The sequence below is a fragment of the Cupressus sempervirens genome, chromosome 5 (genome assembly GCF_028749045.1).
Source record: "Cupressus sempervirens isolate cs-2001-9-10 chromosome 5, ASM2874904v1, whole genome shotgun sequence".
Classification (NCBI taxonomy): domain Eukaryota; kingdom Viridiplantae; phylum Streptophyta; class Pinopsida; order Cupressales; family Cupressaceae; genus Cupressus; species Cupressus sempervirens.
In genome coordinates, this window is record NC_143122.1 from 1,040,991,480 (window position 1) to 1,041,003,184 (window position 11,705).

The following is an 11,705-nucleotide window of genomic DNA, read 5'->3' on the forward strand; positions in this document are numbered from 1 at the left end:
ATCCATTCTGCGAACGTGATGAGCCTACAATTCTTCCAAGAAATTCAATCATTTGTACTTCATTTCCAAGGAGTCGGGCTGGTGGATTTGGAAAAAGTAATCTCTCATCTATTAGAGTTTGCAAGAAAAGCCCATAACGTGGATCAAAAGCAACCTTTGCCATATCTGCCAAAAATTCCTTAAACAGACCTCCATAATCTAACCCTGCCTCTAGGAGGCTACACTAGTTGACAAAAGAAACATTAATACAAGACTTCAGTTTTAACCCAAGTGGATTTAACTGGTTAAATCCATCCTCCACTATGTGGTCTCGGCGCACTGCTATTTCAATAGATCCTGGTTCAAGTCAACAAACCTCACCCATCATTCTTTGGGATGTTGTAAGTTGAACTTCCATTTTAACAGTCTGAGGTAATTATAGAATCATCCATATGAATGTACAATATGTGCTAAGATAGAGCAAGGTGTGGATCAGTTGTCAATTCCATTGGTCTTGCTTAAAAAAATTTCAGGCCACATTTGACAAACTTATTGAAAATTTCTTCCCTGAATCTTTTGGAAACAGAACCAATACTTGTGCATTTGCTGCTGGTAACATAGAATATAAAATTGGAGGCCTCCTTTTTTAGCGCTGCACTACTATTTTGGGACAGATTACATCTGCAGCAGATGAGCAATTGATTTGCTTGAAGCTTTGGAGGCTGAATCTTTAATGGTGGTTGTCATTGGTCATTGATTTAGAAAGAAGCCTGTTTTGCCAAAGTGCTTATTCAATGCTGGATCCAACTATAACTTCTTTTTCTACGTATTGAACAAGAATACTATCTGAGGTAACAAGTTCAAATTCTGTTCATTACTGCATTTGGATTCTCTTATAGTGAATAGAAGAATCCTCTGTTGACTCATTTCGTTATGCACAAACTCTTTACCTCCTGTTGGTATACACTAGGCAAGTTTTACATATTTCCTTAGCAAACTCTCCTTTTATCAGATTTTATGTAACCTTTATATCTTACTATCCATATTCATTATGCATTATCTTCATCAACATATTCAGAATTTGAATTATCGATATTCTCTAACAAGTTTCGTGATATAGACTTCTGATATCTTCATCAACATCATTTTGCAAGTGGAGACCTAAATTTTTAGGCTCCATCACAAGGTTCCCTGCAAGTAAAGCACAATTTCTTCCTCCTGAGTCTATTACGCATTTCAAAATCCAATCTGGAAGGATTTGATTTTTGCTGGTTTTTGTTTCCTTGGCCCGATGTAGATCCTCTGTAAGGTTTCTTGGGAGGCTGTATTATCGATAAAGGTGAATCCAAATCATGGGTGATCTTAATTGCATCATCCAAGGTGTTCAGTTTAATTACCATAACCAAACCCCTAAACCTGTCCTATAACCCCGCTGTGAATAACATCACCTTGCACTGCTCTGACATATCTGGCACCATAACTGATATACGCTGAAACTCATCAATGAACTTATCCAAAGACCCACGCTGACATAACTAAGCCAAATCCTTGTAATAGACTTCAATATCTTTCCTGTCAAAGCGAGTAATCAGCTTGGCGCTGAAAATCTCGTATGAAGTTATGAGGCCATGATTCTAGGTGACTAATCCATGATGCCACCAATTGTATGCAGCTCCCTCAAGGTGCATAGTTGCAAATCTGATGGCTTCCGCTTCAGCCATGAGCTTAAGTGTCAAATAGATATCCAGCTTGTGAATCCAAGCTCTAGCGGAAGTCTGACCGCTGCCATCAAAGGTGGGGAGAATTAGTCTGTTCATAGCATGTTTTAGGTCCCTATTAGGTGCTCTTGGTCTTTGGTCCTGCTACTGCCTATCAATCTCTGTTTTTTTATTTAAATATTGAACAAAGGTTAAATTTTGTTTAATTGGATCCAGAAACAAGTCCCACTCATCAAACGTTTCCATGATTTAATAAATTTGGAGCTGTTGGTGGAACAGCTTCTTCTTCTACATTAATAATTAGCATTAAGGGCCTGTCAATGTTATGTGTCTAGGCTCTAGCTGCTCGGGGAGATCCAGCAATACTCTTGCCTCCATTGTGATGAGTTGGAGCTCTTTTATGGACCAGAACCAACTACTACATAGTACTTGCTAACTGCTGAAGAGCATTGGCAATGTTGTTCTATCCATCTCTGATAGTTTGCAATGTTTCCCAAACTTCCCTGTCCTGTTCAGTTTCATTATGTGTCATTTGAACATTGTTTTCTGGTTCAGCCTGTCCCAAATGATCAACCTATTGAGTAATATCAGCTTGTTCACCTGTTCCAAAAGTTATTTCCTCATCCACTGTAAAACTATCTTCAATGTTGATATGATCTAAAGAATATGCTTGTTCCGACTGTAGGTGACTGAATTTATGTTGTCTTCTACTCATTCCTGGCTGTGATTTTTTGGGTAGAAATTGATCTGCAAAAATTTTGTTGTTTCCCACAAGATGGTAGGTTTTGTGGCTCTGATACCATTGTAATAATCTGCACTTAATTTTTTTAACAAAATGCTGAATGTATAACTGAGGGGCATTTAGTCAAACAATTCACAAGCAACCTGGATATGTTCTGATAACACTGTAAACGAGCTTCACAAGTTTGTCTAATACCACTATGAGCAAATAAGACATTCCATCAATCATTTGACATGAGAACTCAATCACTACAATATTTACTTAGATTGTTATTATGTGTCGGATTTTATTGCTTCAAGAAGACATGGGAAGAGTTTACACACAGACCCGTACGATAACCAATCTTGTCTGCTCCTCTTATATTACTATTGTGGTCCTTAATGGCATTCACTGCTAGTTGAAATTTGTATGCAGAGCCTGATGCCATATCTACTGAAGTAAACCCGTGACTTCAAGTGATTCAACCCAGTAAGACGCCTTCCTTCCCTTACACCTGACCATGGTTTTTTTGTTCCCTGCTAGGTGTATGGAGTCAAAAATCCCGTGTGACTACCTCCACTATTATGTTGCCACTAAGATGTGGATTGTCAACTTGCTGCCGACCTGTCAAACCATGTTAATGTGGTCCACTCCAAATGCAAACACTATGACTTCGCAGACTTCAAATACGGGCTCATTAATATATTTTGGATTCTCCTTTCCCAAACTCGTAACTCACTCTCAAACACTTAACATGGAATAAATGATTAAACTATTGTATTACTTTAGACGTGAGTACCTGACTTATTTAAATCTGACCTCTCCCTGCTTATACTGTAAAGGCCATCCAACACTGCTTCATGAAATCAATGGCTTAGCATCCAATCTCCTACACATGCTCCTGTTAACAACTGAAAACTATAACTGTCGTATAGAGCAGTTCTTATATGAGGGGTTGGGGTGACGTCCAACTTCTTTGGAATCTAAACTCGAGGGATTTCATCCTTGGAGTTCTTGCTAGTCATATTTAAGCAACCAGATTTTTTGGATATTTGGAGTTCATAAATTTCTTGCATGTGTAAATCCCAATGCAAGCTCCTTCTTTTATAACCTCGAAGTGAGAGAAAAACAATGAAGCAAGGAATGTGGGATAAAACACAATTTTCGTCCTGTAGTCAGTTAAGTCGCTTTATAAAGTAAATAACTTTATAACATAAAGTGACTTTATCCACACACTTTGATAAAATACTGAAGTATATATAATAAAACCTCCTATGTGACTGGTATGCATCCTGTTAGCCAATGCCGTTAATCTATCCGAATGTGGAGACAGATTAAACTAGCGCCAAAACACTAGTGCGGAGAAGGGGACATGACAGACCAATCCTCTACATTTTCTTGCCTGTTCATTAACACCAAGTATCATAGCACCCAATATATTGATCTACCAGGAAGGCAGCTACCATATGGAGATTTAGAAGTGTCTAATGGGTACAAGGCAATATTTGAAAGACTTTTTTGATGATGATATCCAAGATTTTGTTGAGGACATCATAGAGTTTGTGAATGCAAGAGGTCCAAGCAATGATGCTCTTCATCATCAGTTTAGGAAGGATGTTCATAGTCGGTGGTACCTCCATGGCCAAAGATTCCAAACATTGCAGCCCCTTGTAATCAAAATTATATCATGAATAACTTTTATTTTAAAAAAGTCATTTACTATCTTCATGAGTTGCTTGTAATCTTTTATTTTATAAGATTAATAATTTTATTTTCATTGTTTTCTTTGTCTTTTCTTTATATGTTGCTAGTTCATCTACATCAGAAAAAAGTTGGAGCACATATTCTTTCATCCACTTAGTAAAGTGCAATAGGTTGCAATAAAAAAGAGTATAGGATTTGGTATATGTGCATTGCAAGTCATGTCTCATTTTGCACAAGAATAAGGAATACAAAGAACGGGAGACAAAGATGTGGGATTTACATATTGAGCACGCAAAATTGGATGCTTCCACTTCTCAGCTTGTAGTTGCTGAATTTGACACCAATAACATTATCAGTGCACCTAATCCCATTGGCCTTAGAACTATTTGTGAATCAACTAGTGACAATGAAGGAGGAGGAGGAGGAGGAAGAGGAGGAGGAGAAAAAGATCAATAAATTATTAATCAATTTGTTTAACATGAAACAATGATACTTGAACCTGATGTTATGATTTATCATTTGGCATTTTAATATTTTGAATCTTTGATGTTGAACTTGAAGTATTTAATGCTATGATGGTATGATCATGATTCATGATGCTATGTTACAAGTTTATGGTGGTTTTGTTGTTTTTATGATACTATGTGACATTCTAATCTTAACTCATGCTTCTAGGTTGCTTAAATATGTTCATATATAATGTTTACATGTTTTTGTACTAATGAACACAAACCCCTTTTCAAAAAAATTCCGTACCAGAAATGTGTGTGTATGCACGCGTGTGTATTTGAAGAGTTCTTACCTTGCTCTCATGGGATCTTGCATGTAGATGGGGGTACTTGGGTACTTGGGGTATGGCTATGGCTATTTTTCAAAATAGGGGACGGGGGTACTTGGGTACATCTTTTTTTAATGTAATTTAATATTTATAGAAATTCTGGAAAAATGAGTCATAATGGATTTTCAAAACAAGAACAGTGATGAAGTTCGCAGATGTCATGTATTGTTTTCAGTTTCAAGTTTGCAATATGTTTGCGATAATAATACATGCTAAATGTTTAGATGCATAAGAGAAGTAGACTTTAAACATGAACAAGAAGATCATAAATCATATAACAGTGACATATTGCAAATGATCAGCTTCTGACTTGCACAGTGATAAAGTTTACTGTTAATCAATATTGTATCAAAGTTTCAAATTGATTGTGTATTGAATTAAACCTGATAAACAACAAGCTGATATGCAAACCAAAAACTGAAACAAAATTCAGAAATCTTAATCAAGGTCCTTAGCTATGATGCTCTCCACTGAGTACCTGGTACATGGGTACATGTCCTAAGTGTGTGGGTATGCCTACCCATGTAACCTTGATATTTTATATTAAGATTTGTTGAAGGTGTTAAAAAATTAATGAAGGGATATCTAATAAGTTGGATTACTAAAGGCGCTTAGCACCAACAGAGAAGGGTTATGTGATACAAACAATAAACTGATTAATACAAGCATTCTGTCTTTTGCTTTCAAATCAATCAATTCAAAAGGCTATCTCTTTAATAAAAATCACATAGCAAGACTTTTTATATCCTGATCTTATTTGTTTCTGGCATTCATTATATCCTCTGCATTTAAATTTTATTATAAATTGGGTGAATATGAACTTCCTATGTATTGAACAACTGGATACATTTTAATGTTCATCAGGGGCCAAATTGGTCAAGAAATTTGTTCCTTCTTAGAACAGTAATTGGAACTGACCATTAATTTGTTTGTGTCATGAATCCATGTTGTTTAGTGAACGAGGAAACTTTTTAGGGAGAGATAGATAATGAGTTATCTTCTGATAAATTTGATTCCTTACCGAACACTGCTGATTGTGTACAATTTTCAATTTTCAATGGTTTTAAATAGGATATTCTCCAAGGAGATCCCAAGTGATGTGACAGTTCAAGCAGGAGGGGCCAAATTTTCTCTGCACAAGGTATAGTTAGATAATTTATAACACAAGTTTATCAAATGGAGATATGTTTGGTATGCATCACTTGTTTATTGACTATATTAACACTCAAGATCCTTAATATCTTTGGGTTAATTTGGATCAGAGCATGATTTGAACCTGAAATTTGGGAAGTCAATTAGTATTCTTGTTTTCTAATTGATCAATATTTTTCTGATTATTTATGGTTGTGTTGAATGAAGTTTCCTCTTGCCTCAAAGTGCGGATACATTCGAAAACTGGTAGCAGAAGCACATGACGCAGACCTATCGATGATAGATATTTGTGATATACCAGGTGGAGCTGAAGCATTTGAACTAGCTGCAAAATTCTGTTATGGAATCAATTTTGAAGTTAGCACTACAAATATTGCAATGCTTCGTTGTGCTGCTGAGTATCTGCAGATGACAGAGGATTATGCAATTACAAACCTGGTGTCTCGGGCTGAAGCTTACATCAATGAAGTTATTCCAAAACACCTTGCAAGTGCAGTGACAGTATTGCGTTTTTGTGAAAAACTACTTCCCATGGCCGAAGACCTCAAAATTGTCAGCAGGTGTATAGAAACTGTGGCATCAAAGGCCTCTAAGGAGAGTTCAATTGGTTCATCTGGTAGGGTTGATACTCAGGGCAGTGCAAGTTCTCTTAATTTTCAGATAAAGCCTGTGATAGATTGGTGGCTAGAAGAAATAGTTGTTCTTCGAATTGATTTTTTTCAAAGAGTCATCATAGCCATGAAAGGTAAAGGCTTGAAGCATGGCACTGTTGGGGCAGCTCTCATGTTTTATGCCCAAAAATCGCTGAGAGGACTGGTAAGAAAGCATGAGTACTTTTCTAGAAGATGGTTGTCTGTGGATTTGTTATGAAAGGTTACACAAGCAAATTTGATGTATGTAATTCTAATATGCTCTTAATGTAGACTAAAGGAATTTTTTTTCAGTCTGTATCTCCCTAATTGCTCCATTAAACCTCACTAAAAGATTCATATAAACAAATTAGTCTTATTTAAATTCATACAGGATATTTTTGGGACATCAAGAAAGAAAATTGAACATGAAGAAGAGCAAGGACAAAGGATTCTAGTAGAAACAATTGTAAGTCTTTTACCAACAGAGAAAAATTATATTTCTGTGAGCTTTCTATGTTGGCTTCTTCGAACTGCTATATACTTGGAGACAACAGTTGCATGCAAGCTGGAATTAGAACAAAGGATTGGTCTGCAGCTTGAGCAAGCAACTTTGGATGATATCCTCATTCCTTCCTTTTCTTACAATGGTGATACAGTCTATGCTGTCGATTCTATGCAGAGAATCTGTGTCAATTTCCTTGAACAGGACAAACAATTTGATTTAGAGATGCTTCTTGTCTGTGCTCCCAATGAGAGTTTCTCTTGTTTTACAGATTTGATAAGGGTATCCAATCTTCTTGAGAGTTATCTTACAGAAATAGCCCCTGACAAAAATCTGAGCATTGCCAAATTCACTGCACTTGCTGAATTGATTCCTGAAAGAGCCCGGACAGTTGATGACGGTATATATAGAGCAATTGATATCTATTTAAAGGTGGGCAGTAGTTGCTAATATGGGGATAATACTGTTTAATAGACAGTAATCTTATGTAGGATGCATGTCTTTTAATTATGGCTCTTTTATTTCTGTTGAGAACTTCTATCTGATTTGTGATTCACAATCGACACTTGTAGGCCCATCCCTCCTTGAATGATTCAGAGCGCAAAATGGTATGCAGCATTTTGGATTTCCAAAAACTCTCACGCGAAGCATGTGCACATGCAGCTCAGAATGAACGACTTCCAGTTCAGGTTGTTGTTCAGGTGCTGTATTTTGAACAACAACGACTTCGAAATGCAGTTTCTGGAACTTTAATGGGGAGGGAAGCTGGTTGCCAATCTCAAAAAATAAATTATAGTGCTGGGACAAGTTCTGTCCATTCTCCTCGTAATGAATTTATGGAGCTACGACAGGAGAATCAAAATTTGAAGCTAGAAATAGCAAGGTTGAGAATGCAACTCAGTGATTTAGAGAAGGATCGGACAAGCATTAAGTTGGGCACAGGAAGACCTCCTCAATACAACAAGAAATTCTTGAATTCTGTTTCAAGAAAACTTGGGAAACTTAATCCATTCATGAAGCTCCCAGACTCAACAATTCAACCAAAACTTGCAAAAGAAAGAAGGCACTCCATCTCTTGAGATATTTGCTCTTTTGAGTCTTTTCACAGAAGCTCTCTTTGTTAGTGCTTTGAAAGAAAATGATGCCTTCAAGTGCATCACATTTTATGGTTCTGCTTCTGCAACGAAGGCAACCATTTTCATGTTCTCTATCTTGCATATCATATGCCTTCTACTTCTTCTGCGTGTGCATTTGTTTCTTGACTTTATTAATTATAGTATTGTTTTTGTAGAGCATTCTTATTCATGCACATATATTATGTACCATAGACACCTTATCTTTGCCCAACCATATACTCCTTATTTTCTCAAAAAGAAGGGAAGAGCAGAGAACAGCTAATGTTTCTTCTACATTCTTTGGCCCCTGAACTGTACCAAGCCTCTTCTTGGCAATCTTATAACAGTTGTACAGCACTTTTCTTCTTCATTGTGTATTTGCACGCTAACTTGTGAGCATTGTAATCTACATTTTATTTTCAGCTCTGTCATTGTAGCCTTCTGAGAGATTTCTAAAATCTTAATTACCAATATGTTGAATCCCAGCAACATTGTCGTGAAACTGTTTGAGGGTTTCAGCTTTTCAAATTTGCAGCTCTGCATTGCCTCATTTTTGCTCAATCAAAAAAAATTGAGTCATCTGTTCAAGTAGTCTTCTACATTTTTCTATGCAATTTGGATTCACAATAGCTCTAATTCTTCTGTTTAATGGGACATTCGGGGCACTTACAACTTATATTTGTGTTCACATTGCACAAGGCTCATGTATATATGTGTCTTCTCAGATTTTAAATCTCAATTTATCAAATTTGAGAAATGATATGTTCTGTCCTTCTGAATTTTTCAACTTCAATTAAAATTGAGAACATGACATCAGTTGCATATGTAAAGAATATATACAAATTATTTTTCCTTTAATGGTGCACTTTTGAATGGCTACATGGCATCAAGCTCAAAATAGTTGGGCTATATCACGCAGTATGAAATGCCACTTGATTCTATTGGGGTTGGTATCCTTCTGATTGCTGCAGTGAAAACACAGCCTTGTATTTTTACCAAACATGAAATCAAGATGTTGAATTAGTTATCAGGCAGTTCTGCATACTTCGTTTCTGTAAATACAACACTTATTCAACTGTTTTCTTATATTATATCCGGTAAACACTGAGAGTACATCGATTCTGGCTTTCATATTTTTTCTATATATATATATATATATAGAAAATACAAAATTTCATTGCTTTTCCAACTTAATCCTTCTTGTTTATAACCTAATTTTCTATATCTATCCATTGAAACTGCTTGTTTTGAACCTCTCGTACCATTTGCACCTAAGAATAGGCATGCCCCTGGAACGAGTGATGGTCCAGATATAGTGCATCCTAAATATGCCAAAACCTGAAAGTCTTGCCCTGCTTTCTCTGAAATGAACCTTGGTTGTACACAGGTTGGTTGTGCTTTTTCCCAGTTATTCGTCACCCGACAAAATAAATCATATTTGTACGATACTTTTTACATTCAAAGTGGCTATTGTTTCCACTCTGGTGAGATTGTGATAAGGATACATTTGTATTTGGATGACCTTATTTTGATTTAAAATTTGTTTGTGGCTTGCAAGAGCACTTACTTTCCTTCGAGCATTTTTGGGAATCGTGGTGATGCAAGAGCATCTTGGGACAATCAACAATCCTGTAGCGTTCCAACAATCCTGTAGGCAGGGGCTTTGACCACAGATTTTTGGAGTTATGGTTCACATAGCTAGGGATATGTTCAGGGCACATTGGGGTACCTTGTCCTAAGTGCACATAGAGCTTGGAGATATCGCCTTGGAGTTGGAGCTATTTTTGTGGTTGTTGGTCACATATTCCTGATTTCCTGGGTAGACTTTGGAGATTGTATTCACAAGCTTCAATCCAAGGGAGTTGTCGTGTGCGCTCTTGGATTTGGATCATTAGATGGCACATGGACCTATCTCTAAGTGTGCATACTCTTATGTGGTCTTTTTAGTTATGTATTGTAAATTTGGGGCTTGTCTTAAGTATTTAATTATTTCATGTATTTAATGTTTTTTGCCAAGCCGATTTGTGACTTGAGGGCTTATTTGATGTAATTTGTAGCTAGGCAGAGTTGTGGCTTGGTTGAGTATAAGTATATGGCCTTGTGATGTCTTGAGGCATCATTTACGATTCATTTAGCATGGAGTAGCTGAGAGGAGTGCAGTTTAGCAAAGCTAGTAGCTGAGTGTGAGCTTGGGAAACAAGAACATTGCTTGGTGGCTTGCGAACTCAAGTTTAGATTCTTCTTGGAGTTCTCTATCAACTTGTGGATTTAGCTAGATAAGAGTTGGAACTTGTGAGGTTTTGTAGAATTGTTATTGTAATTGTTGATGTATTTGGCCATAACCCGGAAGACCTTACAGTCGGGCATGTTGGATGTAAATCTTATGATTCTATTATGATAATTGGCATTATTTTGGATTTAAATCTTTGTGTTATTGTTTATATTCTATTGTATGGTTAATTACTGGGGGCTAGGACATCTCCTTTGGGGATTCTCTTGCCTTGCACTGCGTCAAGTGGTACCAGAGAAAATGTTTGATTTGGTTGATCTTTTGTATTTGTTGCTTTGGTTTTGCAAAGATTTTGGAAGATGCCTCTAAGAAGATTGGACCCTAGGGTGATTGGTGACCTCCGTGATGTTGTAGAGACTATGATTTCAAAGAAGGTTAGATCAGATTTTAGATATGAGATCGTGTTGATGAAGAATGAGACCATGAGAGCTATTGTTGGTGAACCTAGGAATGTGGGTACTGAAGATGGTTATGAGGAAGTTGTTGAAGAATTTGAGGCTATTGGATCTAGTGGTGAAGATAGAGCTGATGGTATGGAAAGATTTGTGGAAAACATAACTGGTTCATTGGATAGATCTAGATTTTAGTTGAAGTTGAAGCATAGGATGGATGGTTCTAATCTCTAAAGTACTTTGAATCCCGAAGACCCAATTGATTGGATTGGTGAATTGGAAGACTACTTTGAGATAGAGGATATTGGAGATGCAGCCAGAGTTAGGTTGGCACAGACTAAGCGGAAAGGACATGCTACTTTATGGTAGAAATAATTGCAAAGAGATAGAAAAGAAGAAAATGAAATTAAGATCACTAGGTGGAGATTGATGGTACTAAATTGAAGGCTAAGTTCATTTCTTCTAATTATGAACTTGAGTTGTTTAAGAGATTGTAGAATCTGAAATATAAGGATATGACTAAGAAGGATTATATTGAGGAGTTCTACAAGTTGATTATCCAGTCTGGACATAGAAAGTTGTCTAAAGAAAAGGTGGCTAGATATATCAATGGTTTGAGATTCAATATTCAAGATGATATTGGTATGATGAACATTGCTTCA

At 36.6% G+C, this 11,705-nt stretch overlaps 1 protein-coding gene across 2 annotated transcripts in view; it reads left to right on the forward strand.

Moving 5' to 3' along the window:
• Window positions 1-8,846, forward strand: part of LOC149559497 (Phototropic-responsive NPH3 family protein) — a 120,316-nt gene extending 111,470 nt beyond the window's left edge. Inside the window, exons 3-7 of one of the 2 annotated variants that reach the window (XM_089833411.1) lie at window positions 6,032-6,101; window positions 6,320-6,928; window positions 7,136-7,391; window positions 7,518-7,678; window positions 7,819-8,846. In XM_089833411.1, the coding sequence (XP_089689537.1) occupies window positions 6,032-6,101; window positions 6,320-6,928; window positions 7,136-7,391; window positions 7,518-7,678; window positions 7,819-8,325 (1,603 nt within the window). In that variant the 3' untranslated portion in view covers window positions 8,326-8,846. Of the gene's footprint in view, window positions 1-6,031; window positions 6,102-6,319; window positions 6,929-7,135; window positions 7,679-7,818 lie in introns of both variants that reach the window. The other variant, XM_089833410.1, reaches the window with a different exon arrangement.
• Window positions 8,847-11,705: the final 2,859 nt, after the last annotated feature.